Source organism: Lygodium microphyllum, chromosome 12 (assembly GCF_053477565.2).
Source record: "Lygodium microphyllum isolate KBCC chromosome 12, Lygodium_microphyllum_v1.1.10, whole genome shotgun sequence".
Classification (NCBI taxonomy): Eukaryota; Viridiplantae; Streptophyta; class Polypodiopsida; order Schizaeales; family Lygodiaceae; genus Lygodium; species Lygodium microphyllum.
In genome coordinates this window covers 154,130,819-154,152,813 of record NC_141146.1, presented here as the reverse complement: position 1 = coordinate 154,152,813, position 21,995 = coordinate 154,130,819, and the positions used below count along the sequence as shown (strand labels likewise).

The 21,995-nt window shown below is 41.7% G+C and overlaps 1 protein-coding gene across 4 annotated transcripts in view; it reads left to right on the top strand.

Moving 5' to 3' along the window:
- Window positions 1–21,995, top strand: part of LOC148028467 (uncharacterized) — a 164,277-nt gene that overhangs the window by 105,027 nt on the left and 37,255 nt on the right. For all 4 annotated transcript variants that reach the window (XM_087690279.1, XM_087690280.1, XM_087690282.1 and 1 more), the window contains exon 10: window positions 19,524–19,626. In XM_087690279.1, the coding sequence (XP_087546405.1) occupies window positions 19,524–19,626 (103 nt within the window). The remainder of the gene's footprint in view (window positions 1–19,523; window positions 19,627–21,995) is intronic.

Genomic DNA, 21,995 nt, shown 5'->3' with positions numbered 1-21,995 from the left:
TGTTTCTATGAAACCGCATAATTACGGGTTTTGCGTGTTTTGGTAAAGTTATTATATGACTAAATTTTCTGGTTTTCTTCACGATTTCTGATAGATTTCAGCATTAAGACCCAAAGGCAACTATTTCAAAACAATTTCATCAATTATCTATCATAAAACAAAGAAACCTACTACTTACGCATAGAAATATGCTTTTGGAGACTTGTATCTCATGGTTGGGAGGCCGCCCATGCTCATTCTTGGCCGTTGATGCTCTCTCACAGCCCGATCTACGATCTCCTTCGCTCCGGTTCCATAACTCCATCAGCATCTTTCATCAAACTCCACCCCCTTCTCACGCATGTGAATGGGTAGTAAGAGGAGGAGATTAATTTTGCATTTTCTCCATTGGGCAGCCATTTTTCGGGCGGAAGGTGGCGATGGAGAGCGGAAATATCAGGAAATTGCTAAGTATGATTAGTTGGGTGGGTTGTTCTCAGTCCCCTACCCCTCCTCCCAAAACGTTGCCATGAGGGGCGGCAACAGTTTCATGCCGTTTTTTAAAGGGCTCTCTCTCCCTCCCCCCTCCCTGCAACAAGAAAAGTAGGGGCCTTTTGGGCCCCTAAAGGGCATGCCCAATGTGTTATCCTCTTTTTTTGGTCAATTTTGACCTTTGCAATGTCCGGCTTCTCACATTGCTTCCGTCTGGTGATCGATTTCGGATCTGAAAAATCGTGCATGTCCGGCTTGACATCCCGAATGGCCGAGAAGCTATCTTTCTTGAATCTGACCATCGAAAAAATTATGAAAAATCAGCAACCACCACAACGGCCAAAGTTTGCATTTCCGTCTTCCTCGGTCTCTTAAAATTGTCGAATCTTCATGTTCCTCTTCCATCGGCTTTAAATTCCCGTATAAAATTTGCATTAGTCCGCTCCTTTTCGGCACTTTACGCCATACAGGTGCTTAAATGCTGCTCCTACCGTCGGCCCGAACAGAGAGTCTTTACTCTGCTGCTAGATTGGTTCTCAACAAGTGCGACAAAAGCCAAAAATGCATCATATACTTTTGACTTTTTCACTATAGAGTAGACTCAGCAAAAGCGAGTAAAATCGTCAATAAAAGTGACAAATAAGTAACAACCACCCAATGACTTTGTGTGCATAGGGCCACATACATCTGAGTGCACTATCTATACTTGGCAGTGGCTTTATAAGAAACATCACGGGGAAATAAAAACGAATGCATTTTCCCAAAATATATCCCTTGCATAAGTGCTCAGGAGGTCTCTCCAAGAGAGGTAATCCATCAAGCATCTGTGTACGCTGTAAAAGCATCAAGCTACCATAGTTTACATGCCCCATACGAGCATGCCATAACTCTGCCTGTAGCATAGCATGAGTAAGAGTGGATGCTAAATAAGCCGACTGATCAACTGAAAGAGTATCCAACTCATACAACCCATGACATAGAGTACCAGTCAAGACCAAAGTCATGTTCCTTATCTCTCACCATGTATCTGTTAGCATCAAAGGTGACTTGCAAACCATATCGTGCTAAAGAAGAAATAGATAACAATTTTTTCTTTATACCTGGCACAAAAAAGGCATCATGTAGGTGGAGAATAGAGCCATCAATGGTTGTGAGCACAATCTCCCCAATACCTCTCAACGGATTTTTCTTCTACTGCAATTTGCATTGATTTGCAGGCTGAAATACTAGGACAGCATGCTGAAAATGAAATTTTGCAGGAACAGCCAACAAACAATGACCATTGGGTTAGGGGATCGTCTAGGGCTACTAGATAACGTGACAGATTTGTTCCTGGTGCAATTAATGTGGCTGATTATGTCATGTTGACAGACTGTGGTGAACCATCTTGCTTTAAGGAAGCAATGGACAGAGAGGACAGCAAGAAATGGTATAAAGCCATGTTGTCAGAGATGGAATCTCTTGAAAAAAATGGCACTTGGGACCTGGTGCAGTTGCCTAAAGGGCAGAAAACCCTTCCATGCAAATGGGTTTACAAGATGAAGGTCACTTCTGGTTCCTCACCCAAGTACAAAGCAAGATTGGTTGCAAAGGGGTACAAGCAGGAGCGTGGAATCGACTTTGATGAGATTTTCTCTCATGTAGTCAAGATGACTACATTGAGAACCATTTTGGGCTTGGTTGCAGTTGAAGATATGGAACTTATACAGATGGATGTAAAGACTGCGTTTTTACATGGTGATCTGGATGAAGACATATATATGCAGCAGTCTGAAGGGTTTGTTGAACAAGGGAAAGAAAAAATGGTATGTAAACTCAAAAGGAGTTTGTATGGGCTGAAACAAGCACCAAGAGAATGGTATCATAAGTTTGATACATTCATGCAGTCCCAAGGCTTTCATAGAAGTCAAGTGGATCACTGCTTGTACACCAAGAAGGTAGCAGATGGCAGCCTTATTATCTTGGTTTTGTATGTTGATGACATGTTGATTGCTGGCAGGGATACTCATGCCTTGGATTTATTGAAGCAAAGTCTTCATGGCAGCTTTGACATGAAAGATCTGGGTGATGCAAATCACATTCTTGGCATGCGAATACTCAGAGATAGATCTAAAGGCTTGCTCTATCTATCTGAGCAGGAGTATATCTCCAAAGTTTTGCGGTGTTTCAATATGGAGGGGGGAAAACAATTGGGGTTCCATTGCCTCCATATGTGAAACTCAGTGCAGAGGACAGCCCTACATTTGATGGTGAGAAGGCTAAAATGGCCAAGATACCATATGCTTCAGTTGTTGGCAGTTTGATGTATGCTATGGTTGCCACACGTCCTGACATTCCCTTTGTAGTGGGAGTGGTTAGCAGATACATGGCAACCCCTGGCAAGAAGCATTGGGATGCAATGAAAGGTATTATGAGATATCTCAAAGGCACAAAGGAGTTGTGCATCTGCTTTGGAAAGCAGAAGGCATCTGTTATTGGCTTTATGGATGCAGACTATGCTAGTCATGCGGACTGCAGGAAGTCCACTTCTGGGTATGTGTTTACTTTCAGAGGAGGAGCAGTCTCTTGGATCTCCAGGCTACACAAGTGTGTTTTATTGTCTACTACAGAGATAGAGTATATGGTTGCCACTGAGGTATGCAAGGAGGCCTTAGGGCTTTCACGTCTGGTGGGAGAGCTTGGTATCTCAGAGTTACCTGTTCTCCATTGTGATAGTCAGAGTACTATCATGCTAGCACGGAATCTTGTCTTTCATGCAAAGACAAAGCACATACAGGTGAAGTACCACTTCATTAGAGATGTACTTGACATCAAGAGCATTGAGCTTGTCAAAGTGCATATAGATGATAACCCTGCAGACCTTCTCACGAAAGGTCTTCTAGCAGAGCGGTTTGCTCATTGCCGACAAATGATGGGAGTTGGATAGATATATTTATTTTAGCTTTGTACATACCTAGACTTAGCTGAGTCTTTTCTCCTCTTAAGGTGGGAGGTTGTTGGAAATAAAGGGCCATCGTGCCTTTTATATGTGCACGGGTGTGAACACACCCTTAGCACATTGTACTTTCATATATATATCTATCTAAAAACCTAAAGTGGTACACTCGTCATTGTACCGAAAAATGTGTTCACTCTCTACTCTGCTCTTTCGCACTCTCTCTGTCTCTCACTGTGCATACGACAGTTTGCCTCGATATTCGTACCTAATTGATTTCTAAACTGAATCCTAACCTAACAGTGGTTCAGAGCCATACCTTCTTCATCGTTGCTACTCAGGTCGTCAGCCCTCACCACTGCCACAATTGCCATTGAGTTCCAGCTTGGTGGCAAGTCCAAAGTCTATTCTTCAGCCACGTGCTTGGCTATGCTCATCTTATTATAATCAACTCTGAAGCTATCCAGCTTGGCATGCAGGATATGCCTGCAGTCATGACTGAGTCGCCTTATAGTATCATTAGTGCAATGGGAAATCTGCATCCATTCCGCACTCCAATGGGCCTTTTTGCTGCGCTTGAACTGATGGGCTATCACAACATCGACCATTTGTTCATAAATCTTTTGCACCCAACAGTTGTGCCATATTCTTTACCCGACAACTTGCATGTTGAGAGTTGCAGCTTGGAATTGCGTGCACCGACATGTTTGTGCTTGTCGTCTCGATAGCCTGTGCGTTGACAGCCACAACCTAGAACTATGTGCACTGACTCGTTTCTACTTGGTCGTGCTGCATCATACTGTGCTCAATAGACCATCCTTCACACCGACAGCCTTTGCACCTTGGCCTTAATCAACATTAGCCCCATAGATAAACTCTCGTTGTCACGAGGACGTGAAATTTATTGCTTACTTAGCGTTTGATTAAAAGTTAATCAAATGTGCTAATGTGACTGGCATGTGTGAGGTGCAAGTCAATTATTTCATAGTGTAGGACTTAGGATCGTGAGATATTAGTTGTTGGTGCCAAAGGCAAAAGTTGTAATAAATTATGTCTGATAGGTATTAGGTGGTACCAAATGTCAGATTTTGGTCTAGACCAATTATTGGCCCACTGATATCAGGTGGTGATATTAGAGACTATTAATTAATCAATTAATTAATGCTGGTCTAAGGGCTAATAACTGCTCAAGGATACATAGAAGACAAATTGGCCTAGCCAATTCAATTGACTGGTGAAATTAATTTTTTGAGCATTATAATAATCATTAAAATAATTTTCAAAATTAATATTTTGAAAATGTATTTAATAAGTTGGATAATGGTGGAAAATGGGATTAGAAGGCTGCTACTTGGCAAAACTTACCCATCCAAGTGGGAAAAACGTTTTTAAGGGTTGGTGGAAGTCTATTTGAGTCATTGTGAGAGAGGAAGAGGCTGTTAGATAGCAAGGAGAGGATGCTGATGTGATTTGTAGCCCCCAAGGATCAGTCCCATAGCATGTGACAGTAGTTTGGAGCCCTCTAGGGGCAAGTGACAGCAGCCCAAGGTCCTCCTAGTGTAGATAACAGCATACAGGAGGGGGAGCAGTCTTTCTAGTGGGCCTTAGTTGTAGGTGACAGCTTCCATGGGCGTTTGAGTAGGGCAGTAGTAGCTTTTCAGCATTTCTCGCGATGAAACTCTGAAATTTCTTTCTCTACAACATTCTCTCTCATCCCCCATCCATCTCTCAAGTTATCTTACCATTTTCTAGCAGTTTGAGCCGTTAGAGGAAGAGATTTGGGTCAATCTTTGTTGTTAACAACCCTAATTTACAATAGAAATTTTAAGAGGCCAAGTAGCCAATATTAGATTTGGGGCTGAATTTGTCTTTCAAGGAGTAGGGTGAAGACCAATCCCTAAGCAACCCAAGGGGCGAATTGGTTTGGAGGCTTGTTGGTCAATTTTGACAGTAAGTGGCACTTGGATTAGTGGAAGAGATCAAAGGATCTCAGTTGTACTCCTTTCATTTGCAATATAAGATAAAGAAATATCGCAAGGGGTGCGAGTTCTGGGGCCAATTGGGTGTCCAATGTTCAAGATTAAAGTGGCAAATTGTGCATTTTCAGTTTATGTAAATTTTATGCTTGTTATAATTAGTGCTTAATAGGGTTATTTACCACTCTATCCAAGGAGGAAGGTTGGTTTCACCTGTTCACACACAACCCTCTTAATAGGCACAAATTTGGGGATTTTTGCAATAGACTTCAATTTTCATGGAAAACTGTAAGTTTTTGGCCTTTACTTTACTTTTTTATATTATTATACCTATAGTTCTAGATTTTGCAGTAGCTATTGTGAAAAATCAGTTGTAGACAGCAAGTAATGGCAAGTCAAAATGATTTGCTAAACATATTTGAGTACTTCAATAAATTGGATGGCACTAGTTATTTGATGTCGATATACATTATGAAGCATGTTTTAGTTGCCAAGTAACTTTGGGGTTATGCATTTGGTTCAAAGGTTTGGCTTGCAGGCTCTGCTACACAAAATGCTACGGGTTCATCTAGTTCATTCATTGTCATCAATGGATCTTTTGCTCCAGACCTTGTTGCACCTCCCATTGCGGATCAATTGAGATGGGATGAGTGTGATGCCCAAGCTCATGCTTTGATTGAATTCTTGTGAAAAAACAGGTTATCCTGCATATTTGGTCGTGCACAATGGCCAAGGATGCTTGGGGTAAGCTTTCTTTGTTGTATCAAATGTGCAATGAGGCTCGTGTAGCCTATTTGCGCAAATAGCTTGAGATGGAGCACTTGATAGAGGGTGATTCAGTGGATATATACATTACATGTGCCAAGGACATAATGGAGCAGCTTGCAAATACTGATGAAATAATTTGTGATGTCTCTCTTGTTTCTACAGTCTTGGTTGGTTTACTTGATATTTATTAGAGTTTCACCACTACAGTTCTTCTACTGCAAAAGGAGATACTGATGCATACACATTTGATGTGGTTGTGTCATTGTTATTGCAAGAAGAGCAATGCTAGGTGAATCACTCTAACATAAGTATGGAAAATCAAGCATTCGCAACCAGCCATAGGAACAAAGGGAAGTCATGGTAGCCATTAAACTCAAAGGAAAAATGTAAATTAGCTTCGTCCATGGACTCTTTAAGCACCAAGGATAAGGATGCTAAGAAAAAGAGATGCAATTATTGCATGAAAAAGGGGCATATTATTGAGGAATCAGAAAAAGGATTGCAAGTGAAAATTGGAAACAATTGGGCATGAGTGTTGCTGAAAATTTAGTAAGTGTGAAGGATGCAATAGCACATTCAGCAAGTCAGTCTTATGCCTTTGTTGTGCGTTGTTCGCATAATCCTTCTTCACGTACACATGGCTTATCAATGGTTGAAAATAGCACTTCATGGTATTTTGACAGTGGTGCCTCTAAGCACATGACATCCTTTTGTGACTTGTTTGTATCATATGCAAATGTACAAAAGGTGGGATCAGTTGTATGTGCAAATAATGCTTCATATGCAATCTAAGGCATTGGATAGATTCCCATCATTGTAGTAGATGAGAAAACTATCATGCTTGAACTGGCATGAAGAAAAACTTGCTTTTAGTTTCAGCCATTGCATGTGTTGGTTTTGTGGTTAAATTCCATATGGATCGATGCAACGTCTATGACTATAGTGATGGGGATGCCACATTGCACAATGGCCTCTATCAACTTGATTTACATAGGAGGAGAGCATTAGAGGATGCATTACAAGTTGATTCCACCATTATGGATGACACTAAGTTATGGCATGTTCGATTTGCTCATCTTAATTATGGCAATTTGCTTCACCTGAGAAGTGAAAATATGGTGCTCAATCTCCGTTGGTTGAAAGCGCCTACTCACAATGTATGCGAGAGTTATGTACTTGGCAAAAAAGCATTGTGCTTCATTTCCCAAAGGTGGATTTATGCATATTGATTAGAAATTACAGCTTGTGCATAGTGATGTTTGTGGACCCATGCTTGTCAAATCCATTGAAGGATACTTGTACTTGTTACCTTCATTGATGGCATGACTTGTCATTGTTGGGCATATACTTTGAGGCACAAATTAGAAGTACTTGCATTCTTTAAAAACCTTCTTGACCTTGGCTGAAAATGGTAGTGGATGCAAGTTGATTACACTCTGTACAGATTGAGGGGGGGAATACATGTCACAAGAGTTTAACTCTTTTTTGGTTGAAAGGGGCATTACACATCAATGTACTACGCCTTATATACCTCAATAGAATGGTGTGGTTGAAAGAAAGAATCACATTTTGATAGAAATGGCATGTTGTATGCTTTCACACAATAAATTGTCCCTCAAGTTTTGGCTTGATGCTATTATGTGTGTAGTGTATGTGCTGAACCTTAGCGCCACTAAAGCATTGGCTAAATGTACGCCTTATGAGGCCTGAAATGGCTGAAAACTAGTGGTGTCACACATTCATGTCTTTGGTTGTTTGGCATATGCATTGGTGCCACAGCCACGAAGATATAAATTTTAAGATAAGGATATCAAATGTATTTTTATTGGTTACAATGCAAAAAGTAAAGATGACTGCTTGTACCAACCCTCCATGAACAAGATTTTTGTTAGTAAAGATGTGGTATTTGCTGAACATGCTGGTCAAGCCTTCATGACTGCAAAAATCAGTCCAATGTGGAGCCTATGGATATGTTTGATAGTTTGTTGCCATTATTTTAGCAAAGTGCACTTGATTTTGGTCAAATTCAACAACCTATTGAGGGTTTACAACAGCAAAGACATGTTGAACAACAGCTTGATTTTCCGCCCATTGATCAAGGCATTGCTGATGGTGAAGTGGCCAATGAGAGGGCTGCTACTTGGAAAGCTAAAACAATCCCTAAATGGATGTTGGACACATTCAGGACAACAAACAGTCTATTCCACTTCCTAGTAGAAGTAGAGCAGTCACTCGCCATACACAGGGTAGCTTGGTTGTGCAGGCACTTATAGTTGCTGCATGCAATGAGGAGTCTATTTCTTTACATGATATGATGCTTTAGCGGATGAGCATTGGATGGTGGCTATGCAGTTAGAGCTAGACTCTATTTATAAAAATGACACATGATGTTAAAATAACAGGTATGCTTTGATACCATGTCAAAATAAGCGACAATACAGAGAGATAGTAGGTTTTGTGGGAAGTAACACAAAGTGTGTACAACAAACATTGAGAGACAAGAGAAACTCAAAAACACGGTGATGATGTATCAAATCATGCTATGAGAAGAAAAGTTGATACTGCGGAGCTCAAGCTCAAAAGACAATTACACTATCTTGTCTGAATTAGGTGGCAGCACCTGTGGGAAACCTGCACAGTGAAGGGGGTGAAACGTAGACCTCTGGGCAATGGGCTAATGAAGTAATTAGTAGAAGGTGAAAGATAGCTGTCGAGGGAGCGCACTGCAGTCCTCTAATGCCGTCAGAGATGTGGAAGATGATCATTAGTTGTGGAGGGAGTAAACCACAGTCCTCTAATGCTGGGGAGTCACCTGGGTAGCAAAACACAAATCCCAGTGTGTCGGAGCTGTCAAACACAGGGAGAGCAGGCTAGATGGTGATGCAAGGTGGATAATGATGATGCCAGATGATGGAGGATGAGCCGGGCTGCAAAAACGCAGGTCCAAGTACCCCCTGTGATAAATGAGTGATGCCAGGTGATGGAGGAGGAGCTTGGCCGCAAAAATGCAGCTCCCAACAACCCCTATGATGGACGAGTGAAAAAATCACTGACGCTCAATGATGGAGATTGTCGCCAGAGGCTAGGATGTTGACGCCAACGTGGAGATGATGAGGCCAAGCAAGGAGAAGGCCTCCAACTTGAAAAACGCAGGTGAGGGTGGAGTGTGATGAAGAAGGGTACTGATGCCAAGTAGATGATGGTGATGCCAGGTGAAAGATGCTCCAAATGCAAGGCCTGATGATGGAACAGGGCGCTTAAAGCAGAAGAGGAAAGGTGAAGGCAGCCACGAGTCATGAACCGCAATGTCCTCTTGAAGGGGTGTGAGGGTAGTGGAAGAGGCTAGTGAGAGAAGGAAAGGGTGTCTATTGATGACAGAGGAAGAGGGGTGAAGAATAACTGAAGAGTGCTGAGAGTGGTAGAAGTAAAGAATGAATAAAGTGATTGCCTATTTATATGCATAACTTGTCTAGGGTGGTGCACCACTATGTAGGCCCATTGAAAAAGTGGCCAAAATGTGGACACCAGCCCTTTTTGGGGCTATCAATACGAAACCATAAATGAAGTGTGTAAACTGAAGAAGTTGTTTCTCAACATCCCCTCTCAGGCCCAAAAAGGGATGAAGAAAGAGAGCGAAGAGAGATACGATGAAGAAGAAGAGGATCCCAGAGATCCAAGATTGCCACCTGAAAGGTAACCTATAGTAAGGAATAGTAGACGGGATGAACTGCAGAACCTAACTCCACCTCGGGAGAGAAGCCACTAGCTCCGTAACTCCATGCTGGAAGAAATTCAAAGGCCTCGTTACCAAGTCGTGGTTAAACCTCCAAGGTCTTGATCAAGGCGAGCTTTGAAGATCCTGGGTATCAATAGGAGAAATGACTGCTCGAAGACAGTCATCCCCAGAGAGTAAAGGGAGGGTGATGAGCTTCATGATGAGTAGGTGTCCCTCTTGAAACTGGAGGTGCATGGGCCCCCTCTAAAGCCGCAGAAGAAGTAGGAGCCTCCTCGGAGGGTAAAAAGAGTACATCTCCCTCTGAATCCTCCTCTACGAGAGAGGGAATCTAAAAACTCATGGATCATGGACTCCAAATCATTTGATGACGAAGGAAGTGCCGCCGGTTGTGCCGAAGAAGGTATTTGGAGTATTGAAGATATTGAAGAACTTCGAGAGGTGGCCTCTTGAACTTGAGTAGTCCAGGGTGGAGAAAGGTTATGAGCCAAGGGTAGGCAAGAGTCACAGTCTCTCAATGGAGTGTAATGCGGAGCCAAAGCAATAGAAGGGGTCGAATAACCACTGTCTTGCAAAGGAGCGGACTGTCAAGGGGACGGTATCCAACAATCACTGTCTCTTGGGGGAGTGGATTGTAGAACCGTGGGTTGTCGAGGTGGCATTCTTGAAACCCTAGAAAAAGTAGAAGCAACCTCCGTAGTGCATTGTGGCGGTCACAAGGAGGCCGTGGTACCAGTCGATCTTCCTGTGGCTCGAAAGGGCTTAGTGCACACCAGATGCGTCTTATTGCCTTGAGTATAAAAATTTGAAAGTTGATACAGAATAAACTCTGTGGCCAAGAAGGGAGAGGTGACACGAGTGCTTGGGGGTAGACGTATATACTCCAGCGGGGTAGGGAGCAAAAGTCCATGTTGGCAAGTATCAGTGGGGGTTCCGGTGATGCCAAAAGAGGAGCAACCAGTGGTATGTCCATTTGCTTGTGGAGAAGTTGCAGCACTGGAGCATCAACCTGTAAGGGGAGGGTGGGTTAGAGAGGAAGAGAATGGTATCTCTGTCTCATGGAGATGCAATTGAAATCAAGGGGGAAATCAGTAGATGATACTAGATCCGCAACATGTCTTTGCCTTCTCTAATGAACAGGGTCTTTAGCTCTCTGAGCCATGGAAACAAGGGACGGGGTCGGGGACGGGGGTTGGCCAAAACCAGGGAACGGGGACGACATATTAAAAAAATGCATTTTCACATATAAAACAGTTTTTAGCTCATCACATTAGACTCTACTGCAATGAAATATATAAACAAGCACAGTTTGAGCTTTAAAAACATCATTTTTCATTGAATTTTATCAGCATATTGTATAACGAACATGAGATGAACAAATGACAAATACAAATGGTATGGATAAACTTTAACAATCAATGTATTACAAAAGAGCATGCGTCCAAACTCCACTGTGACCTGTCATTGTTAGTGTGACATGAAAGTTTAATAGTTCAAACTTCAAACTTCAAAGATAGGAACTAAAAACAAATATTCAAGGAGAAAAAGAGTGAACATTGAGTAGTAAAAGACAAAAGACTAAAGTAGCTTTATCATTTAGGACATCATGTAGGCCCTAGGGCGTAGGTAGCAGCGAGCTGGTTGCTAGGTTGTAATCAGCCATAAAGCAATATACAAAATGAACTTGAGCATTGAATTAGTCCAAATCTAAAGGAAATTATAATCATCTGCAACAAAATGAGCATCTACAAGTTGTGCCATGTGGCAATAGGTCATGACATCATATAGGCAGCTGGCAGCTGGATACCAAGCTATAACCAGCCATAAACTTGGAATCAACATACAAAACGAACTCTAGTAAGGAATAAGGCCAAATCTAGAGGGAATCATCATCATCTCCAGCAAAATGTGCATTTGCAGCTCTTGAAGTGCTAGCCTCATGATCATGGGTGCCATGCATAGTCTCCATAAAACGAGTATGCTTCTCCTGCTCCATCTTCCACTGGGTAATGGATCGGCTTGTGATGTAACTCTTCTGCAAAGCATTCTCAAGTTGGCACTAACAAAGACCAAATCATTTGCTTTTTCTATTCCAAGGCGATTCCTCTTCTTTGAAGTAATATGATTGTAGGTGCTGCATAATTGCTCCAAGCAAGAGGAGCTCACTGCTTGACTTAAGATACGAACAACCAACTTTTGCAACTCTGGCCCATCTGATCCAAAATCCTCCGACCACAAAGGTGCCCCAATCCTGCATCGGTTATGTAGAGCATCCGCACAGCCATAAGAGTTTTTTGCTCTCCTATAGAGAGCAAGCTGATCTCTAATTTTGCACCTAGTGTCAACATCAGGCACCATGCGCTCAAGAATTTGCCTCCAATGGAGATTGACCTCATTATCATTTTCTTTATCCTTACCTTGAAACTCAAGATTCAAAACAAATGCAGCTGAATGCAAAGGTGAGCTATAGGCATTCCACCTCTCAATACACAAATCATGTATCTCATATTGCTCAGCATCAGGCACTAAATCTTTTAACTTTTCAATCATCCTATCCATTGCCTCGTACACTTTGCCAATACATGGCTGCATACGATCAATGAGTCTCAACAACTATATAATAGGAACAACCATTGCATCAAAATTTTTTACATTATCCCAAAATTCATTGCTCTTTGCATTTTCTTTGCATGTTATGCCCATAGGAGTGATTGCCAATGAAAAAGTACTAAACTCATCACTGACAAACAATTGTCTCACTACACCCATGCATTCTTTGAGGCATCCCAACATCAAAAAGTTGCAGGCAAACCGTGTGTCTGAATACTTCAACAAGGCCTTTTTTGACCTTTTTGTAAACTCATAGCGAAGGTATTGGTGATTTAAAATAAAAGTAACCATTTGATTTGCATCATGTATCACAGGATGGACCCATGATAACTCACCAATATCCTTCAAAAGGTTATTCAAGCAATGCGCCTTGCAATAAGAAAATGTGATATGCTTATACACTCCCTGAACAATGGCACTTGCTGCCCTATTTGTGGGCTCACCATTAGCCACAAAACCAACCACAAAATGTGGCCCAACAATCTCAATGGCAGAGATCCACTTTGATGCAAGCTGATCTGCGGACTTGCCAGTCCTTGAAGCATCATGGGACGACATAAAATACATCTCCCCTTGAGAATAAGCTACAATGCCATGGATGGACCTCTTTCTCGTGTCACTCCACCCATCAGCAATAAGTGTAACACCATTTTTCTCCCAATCTCTCTTTATGTTTGCTGTAGCTTGCTCCACAACACGCTTTTACTTATCGAGCAAGGTAGTGCGTAAAGCCTGAGAAGAGGGGGGACACATAGTTAGGCCCATACTCTCCAACCTTCTTCGACATGGCTCTAAAGTACTCCGACCTGGGGACATAAAATAATAAACACTATAATTATCATGATGATATGATTTTAGAATAAGTTATAACTTTACATTATATAAGTTATAACAAAGTTATAAATTTAAGGAAAAAAAAAAGTAAATATAACTTTATTCCAATAGAGCCTCTTGTCTTGCCACACGATTTAGAAGCTCCCTTCTCGAGACGTCCCCCGTTCCACCTCCACGTCCCGCACAGGCGTCCCGTTTTGGGACGGCGTTTCGGCATCCCGGGGGCATGGGACAGGCGTCCCCTATTACTATGCTCTGAGCTCCTGCGCTCTGATACTATGTCAATAACAGGTATACTCTAATACCATGTCTAAAATAATAGGTATGCTCTCATATCATGTCAAAATAAGCGACAATAAAGAGAGAAAGTAGGGTTTATGGGGAGTAACACAAAGTGTGTACGGCAAACACTGAGAGAGAAGAGAAACTCATAAACACAAGAAGAACACGGTGATTGAAGCCGGTCTATGACTCACATAAAGCGGTAGTTCCTTCAATTAATACCTGGTCTTTTCACACACACACACAAACAGAGACCTCACTCCCTCACTCAACACCAGATTGGCCCCGAAGTCTGGCGCCCCTTTGGGTATTTCTTTTTTAATTAAAAGCTGGGAAATCACAATAATGAAATGTTCCAAAGGACAGAACCTGTGAACAGTTGGCTTTCATTTTTTTTTGAATAAATCTTAGTTGCATAAGGATAGTACAACATATCCAGAACAACATCCCTTTTAGGAAAATACTCTCTGTGAGCATAACTCAATAATTCAAGTGCAGAATTGCAATTTGTAAAATTCTATATTTATTGTTTTTACTGGCCAACATATCCAGAATAACATCCCTTTTAGGAAAACACTTTCTGTGACCATAACTCAATGATTCATATGCAGAATTGCAGTCTGCAGAACTCTGTATTTACTGTTTTTACTGTCCAGCATATCTAGAACAACATCCCTTTTAGGAAAACACTTTCTGTGACCATAACTCAATGATTCATGTGCAGAATTGTAGTCTGCAGAACTCTGTATTTACTGTTTTTACCTGTTTCTTGACCTGTTTTCAGCCTTATTCCATTCTAGATCTGTTCCATACCAGATGGACTACCAACCCTTTGTCCCTGGCATCATTCCAGCAGTAAAACAGTCCCACAAACAGCACTAAATCAGAGCTTAAAAACCCTGTTCCTGTGTGGCATGGTCCTCACTTTCTTTAGTTTCTGCATTGGAGAAGCCATTAGCTGCTCGTGAACCTGGACAGTGAGGCTCTTGCCTTAGCAGAAGTGCAAAGAAAACACAGAACTGTACATTCGATGGAATCAGCCCATCATGTAGAGCATTTCCTCTACGAATAGAGAGAGAGTTGACTAGAGGGAGCAAGCTCAACCTCTGTACATGAGTCAGAGACGACGAAGTACTCTCCATAGTTGATGTACTTGCAGCAATCTGCCCTCAACCCCTTGAAACTTCACTCTCAGATCTGCCCCTTCTCCCTATTACGTTTTTTTTAAAAATGCTCTCTCTCTCTCTCTCTCTCTCTCTCTTTGGGAATTTGTGCCCAAATTGTGACATATGGCATCCATGTAACAATTTTCCCGTTTAAACCTTCTGGTCTAAAATTCTCCATGATCAGTGTAAAATTTGGCCTCGGCATAGACCAGAGAATTAATCCTTGTGCAAAAACGAAGATAATGGCGTGAATAGATTATGGGGTTCAAAAATAGTAGCTCCCTAAATTTTAGGGATGGTGACCCTTGCATTCCTCAAGTTGTTCAACTTTTATCATTGTAACCACATCAAAAAGTGTAATGTGGCTCAGTTACAGTGACTTTTATTTCATGGGCATTCTCACATGTGTATCTTTTGTCTTGGCCAGGTTCATTGTCCTGCACCATGTCTAGTGGGTAAGCACATAGTCCCAAACCACTGGCATTCTATTCTTTAGTGCCCATTCAATCTGGTCCCAAGGCTCAGACAAACCATTAGTCCAATTTGTCCCAATGGCTGCCTCTTTTGGCCATGCAAAGATCCCAACTTAATCCAAGAGAACTCTGGGGGTAAAAAGCAACAACTAAAGAAAAAAAAAAATTATATAAGTAAATAAGGAAAGCAACTGCAAAAAGTATCACCACCTGGTGATAGTGATGATGCATTGAATCATGCTATGAGAAGAAAAGATGATACAATGGAGCCGAAGCTCAAAAGATAATTGCACTGTCCTGTTTGAATCAAGCGGTAGCACCTGTGGAAAATCTGCACAGTGAAGGGAGTGAAATGCAGTCTTTCGGGCAGTGGGCTATCGAAATAATTAGTAAAAGGTGAAAGACATTTGTTGAGGGAGCGCACCGTAGTTCTCTAATGCCGTCGGAGATGTGGAAGATGATCACCAGTTGTCAAGGAAGCAAACCGTAGTCCTCTGATGCCGAGGAGTGACCTGGGTAGCAAAACGCAAATCCCCGAGTGTCGGAGTTGTCAAATGCAGAGAGAGCAGCCCAGATATTGACGCAAGGTGGATAATGATGATGCCAGATGATGGATGAGCGGGGCTGCAGAAACGCAGGTCCTAGCAGCCCCTGTGATAAACAAGTGATGTAGGTGGAGGAGGAGCCAGACTGGAAAAACGAAGGTCTCAGCAGTCCCTGTGATAAATGAGTGACGCTAGGTGATGGAGGAGGAGCCAGGCTGCAAAAAGCAGGTCCCAACAACCCCTACGATGGACGAGTGATGAAATCACTGACGCTCGATGATGGAGACTGTCATTAGAGGCTAGGATGCTAACGCCAATGTGGAGATGATGATGCCAGACAAGGAGAAGACCTCTAGCTTGAAAAACGCAGGTGAAGGTCAAGCGTGATGGAGAAGGGTACTGATGCCAAGTAGATGATGGTGTCACCAGGTGGAAGATGCTCCAAATGTAAGGCTTGATGATAGAATAAGGCACCTAAAGTAGAAGAGGAAGGGTGAAGGCAGTCAGGGGCCACGAACCGCAATGCTCTCCTGAAGGGGTGTGAGGGTAGTGGAAGGTGCTAGTGAGAGAAGGGAAAGGTGTCTGATGACGGAGGAAGAGGGGTGAAGAATAACTGAAGAGTACGGAGAGTGGTAGAAGTGAAGAATGAATGAAGTAACTACCTATTTATAGGCATAAGCTGTCTAGGGTGGTGCACCACTATGTGGGCGTCAATCCTTTTTGGGGCTGTTAGTGTGAAACCCTAAATGAAGTGTGTAAATTGAAGAAGTGGTTTCTCAACACATGATAGTTATGTGACTTGTCTATTTTGGCAAGTGTGATTAGCATGTGCATCAATTGGATGCAAAGATTACTTTTTTGAATGGTGATCTTCATGAGGAGTTTTGTGTCACACTGAGCTATGTCGAGCAATGTAAAAAGATTAGATTCACTAATCTCTTGGCTTTGTTCAGAAAGGCTCAGAGAGCAAAGTGTGCCAGTTGCATAAGGATCTCTATGGTTTGAAGTAGATACCTAGGGCATGGTACGAAAAGATATGCATATTCGATTGCTCTTGGCTTTAGTAATTCACACATTGAAGGGAAGCTTTGTGTCCTCAAAGATGGGGATAACCTCTTGATTCTCATTTTTTATGTGGATGATATGTTGTTGATTGGACCTCATGAGACACATATTTCAGCTTTAAAGGCTGAATTGCAGCATGCTTTTATGTCACGGATGTTGGCCGCTTGCACTACTTCTTGGCATATAGTTTATTGCAGTCATAGTACGGGGGAGTTTGGGAAACGGGGGAACCGGAAACGGGAAAAATTGGAGTTTTGGAGTTTCAGCCAAATTTTGGAAACGGGGAAACGACGTTTTGGATTGTACACTAAAATAAATACAGTATTATGTGGATATGTAAATATATCAATGCCTACAACAACATGTAGCCAATTTTCATACAAAACTTTGAGTCTTCATGTCATATGATTGAAATCATGATTCATTACACATGTCACGACTCACAAGTGAAGATTGAAGAGTCAAGACTTAATGGTTGAAACTTAAGACAGCTTAACACAATTAAGACTCGATTTTCAAAACTTAAGGCAACAAAATGAATTATAGTTTATGACTCATGAATCATCTCTGATCTAAAGAGTAGTGAAGATTGACATCAAGAATAATGGAGACTAACATCAAGAACAATGGAATAAGAATCAAGATGCATAATAAGTGAAATCAAGATACAATGATACATGTAACTATGTCATGTGAATAATCTATCAAAACTCCAAAGTTCAATGAGATTTGAGCATTGTGTACTAGTCTCTAGACTCTAGTAACTACTGAATAATAAGTATCAGCATCAATGAACAACTGGCAACTGTAGTTTGGACAACAAGGCCCGATGTCTTTGTTGGGAACGCATGCCAAGTGGTCTTTCACGCGCGTAACACTCCCCGATTTCTCCAATCCACTATAGTTGCACCGCCACTTCTTTGATCCGTCGGAGTGCTTGTATCTCTTAATTGGAGTGACGTGTCTCCAATATGGATCCGGCGTCATGATTAGCCTTTAGGTAATGGGAAGAGAAATAAGAAGAAGAAGAAGGAGAGGAGGAGGTGGAGGAGGAGAGGAGAGGAGAGGAAGAAGAAGAAGAAGAAGAAGAGGAAGAGGAGGGGGAGGAAGAGGAGGCGGCGGGAGATGGATTGCCCGAAAACGGACCGCAGGATGCCGAAACACTGGTTTGCTGTTTTCGTTTCGGTCTGAAATGGCCGGCGTTCATGTCGGTAGCCGCGAAACGCCGTTTCGGGGTACTATGATTGCAGTTGAGCGGGGCATTATTTTGCGACAGTCTAAATACATTGGGAAGCTTCTCTAACATTTTAGGTGCAAGACTGCAAGCCTATCTCTACTTTAGTTGAGACAAGCCAAAGGTTTACACTTGGGGGTGCAGGAGATCCATTCGATGCTTCTCTTTATTAGCAAGCTGCTGGGTGTCTATTATATTTGTGTAATAGATGGCCGGATATTAAGTTTAGAGTCTCTTAGTTGGCACGCTTTATGCGCAGCCGTGGTACTACATGTTGGCAAGTTGCTAAATGTGTCTTTCACTATTCTAAAGCACTCAGACATTAGGCCTTTTCTATGTTGAAGGCACTTCTCTTTGCTTGCATGCATTTAGAGACAATGAATGAGTTGGTTGTTTTGACACACGGTTGGCTACTAGTGGTAATTATTTCATGCTTGGTGATCCATGTATTTCTTGGATGAGTAAGAAGCAATCTATAGTGGCCACATCTAGCTGTGAAGCTGTATACAAGGCAACATTTAGAGCTGCATTGGAATGCGTATGGCTTAGATGCCTTTTGGTTGATCTTAGTGTGGGGCAGCAATCACCACTTCTATCTATATTGATAGTCAGAGTGCCATGGTAGTTATGAGAAATTCAGTTTTTCATGCTCACACTAAGCACATTGAGGTGTATGATCATTACAACAAATCAAGGAGTTATTAGAGATGGGATTCATTGAATCTAGTTCTTCACCCCATGCTATGCGGGGGAGATTGTCTTGGTTTGTCTTTGGGGCCTGCACAGGACAACTTGGTAGATGTGTTCACAAAAGCTCTCTCTAGAGAGAACTTTGAAGCCTTTTGCAAGGCTCTAGGCTTGATACCATTTGGGGATTGATGTGCCTATTCCTTGTTAAGTTTTGGTGTGAACTCTTCCTTATCCACGGGTACTTTTCACCTTCTAGTTGGAGAAGGGTTTTTTCCCCGTGTGAACACTCATCAGTGGGGTGTGGTACTTAGTACCTTAGGTATTGTACTTTCATTATTGTTCTCACATAGTGGATGTGACATTCTAGCATTCTCCTCTCTTGCTGTTTACTTGTTCATTGTGAGTGCGCATGAGTGTGTGCGTGCTATTGAATCCTAACCTAACAAGGGATCCTTATTCAGAGGTTTATGTCTCAAAGCAATTTTCTCCTCAATTACATTATATTTGAGCGACTAGTGTTTAATATACTTGGATTATCGCCAAAGGTTTGTTGCTTGATTCAATGTCTTACATGATTAATGAGTTAGATGGAGGTGTTTGAGTTGGTTTTGAATATCTGCAAACTTCTTAAATATGGTTTTAGTGTGTCAGTTGCATAGTTTCCATAAAATTTTGTGTGCTTTTTCCATAATGTTCTTTGTTAAATTGAATTATTCTCAATGAGTGTTGCATTACTTTCAGGTTTGTTCCATTTCGAAACAGCTCAATAGATAGATGGCATCGTAAAACTCAATTATCATCAGGACAAACAGTCTCCAGAAGCAAGTTGAAGGCCTTTAACCAGGTATTTGCTTGGGAGTATCGAGCTGCTCCTTTATTCATGGTTTGAGGTGCAGTCGACTGTTCGAGACCTATATTATTTTCGTTGAGTGTTTCAAAGCATGATTAGTGAATCCTTGGTTTTTCTATTCAATAGAGATGGGCTCTACTAAGAATCAAGATAGTGGTTGAAGTTTTTAGAGAGAACATCTTTATCAGCTAGCAAAGGGAGTTTAAGGATTGTCTAGTTGATCAACACATTTGCATCAAATGGCTTAATTTATTGAATGATGAACTCATAAGTCATAGATATGGAGCAACTGAATGTGACAAAAACGAAGGACCATATTATGTACTTGAATGGAATATCAATTTAAAGAACAGCACATCACCTTATACCCATGAACTTAGGTTCTTTATGACTACTTTTCTTTTCCCCTTTTTTGTTGTTGGTTTGGTGAATGGATTACACACAGCCAGATTAAATATTGGCACGTGAGAAGTAAGACCTTTCCATAGTCTGTGCAGCCCATTAGTCTGGTGTTAAAGGTTGGAGCAAACTTTGACTCAAAGGGCAACTTAGCTACTTCATGACTGTTTTGAATAAGACACAACCATATTTAACAATGCTGCATGTGGAGTAATACCTTTCCATAGGCTATGTATCACATTTGTTAGGTGTTAAAGGTTTGAGCACCCTTTGACTCAAAGGGGGTTTGTTAACTTTGAAGACATTTTAAGGGAGTGGCTGTGTTAGCAGCCACTTGTTATAGATAAGTGACGTGTGTGAATATGCAAGTAGTCAGTGAGATTGTCTCAGATTGTAGGATATTGCTCACAAGCCTGTTTGCTTCAAGGTGATGAAGATTTGATAATGCTTAAGCCTGTTGTGCTCCAAAAAGTTAGTAAAGGTGGTTCATGCAATATGCTTATAATACCTTTGCTCTCAGTGACCCCTTATTCCCATAGAAGGCATCCATTCCAGTTAGAGCTCTCCATGACCCTTTATTCCCATATAATTTGTCCATTTCAGATAGGGTGGCAATCTCCACAAAACCAACAAATCGTTCTTGCTCGATTTGGGAAGTTTTGCATCATTAATAACACCCATGTAAGAACCATTCGAGCTGCTTCTCCTGTATTCCCTCTTGCATGAGTCAAATCTTGTCAAACAGCGGCATTTTGACTCTAGCCTACCTGAACTTATGGCCTGCTTTGGAATGGAAACCCCTATCTTGTGCATGACCAGGGCCATTGAAGGCGACAAGCTGCTGTCCTGATCTGTGTGTTTGATTGAAAATGATCACATGCTTGTGTGAAGAAATACTTGAACACAGAATACAAACACAATCGTATGAGAAACCACTGATTGATAATAGAACTCAATAGGGTTGGGGTAAGTCAAGAGACAATGAACATTGAAGCTGAATGAATGAATGAATGAATAGATACAATACTCAATGCAATAAGCACACTATGCAAAGTGAATACAAAACAATGAACTCCGATGTCTTTGAAGGACTAGGGCAGAGAGTATGAGCCAGGGAGTGTGTCATACTTTGTATGGACCTCGAAATGTAGCTGGTAGTCTCCAGATGTGATTAGCAGCAGCAAACACAGATCTGAAGAGTCTCGATTAGGCTGAACACGATTGGAGTAGCACAGAAGAGTGGGCAGCAGGCTGAAGACTATCGGGACAATGCAGGCAATTGCTAGAAATGTGGTAATATGCATAACTTTATGTATGGCAATATTGGCATGATACTTGAGGCACAAAATGGCACGTATGGCAATTCATTTGCATCCCCTGGTGGTTTTGGGGCTCAAGGAATGAGCATTGGTCATGCAAATGCTTCATATGGTGTTGGTCATTATGTAAATACAGGAAATGCACATTTTTTGCAGTAGCTAGTGTATGATAACTTGACTCCCAAAGGGGCAGCAGAGGACTATGATAAGGGTGGAAAAGTGGTAAAGTTTGAAGCCTTCAATGGGGCACAAGATAGGCTGCTTTTATTTAGCAATTTTAATGCCGGCTATTTGGGAGGCAACTTCATTGAATCCTCGAAGATTCAGAAGGTAATCACTTTCTTGAAGGGAAATGCATTGTAGCAATGGTCCATGCTCTTGATGCAAGGTAGAGCATCGTCAACATGGGTACAATTTAAGCAAATATTTGCTTTAAATTGGTTGACTAGTACATTTGAAGTGGATATGATGACAACTTGAAATAAGCTTGATGCAACACAATGCAAGAATTTGGAATAGTATAATAAGAAGTTTTAGTATGCTTTGTTGCCAGTGACTTCTTATTGTCCAGTTCTTCTTCACGAGCAAGTCGTAGAAATAGCTAGTACAACCAATGCATTGTTGCGTGGAAAGGATTCAAGTCTC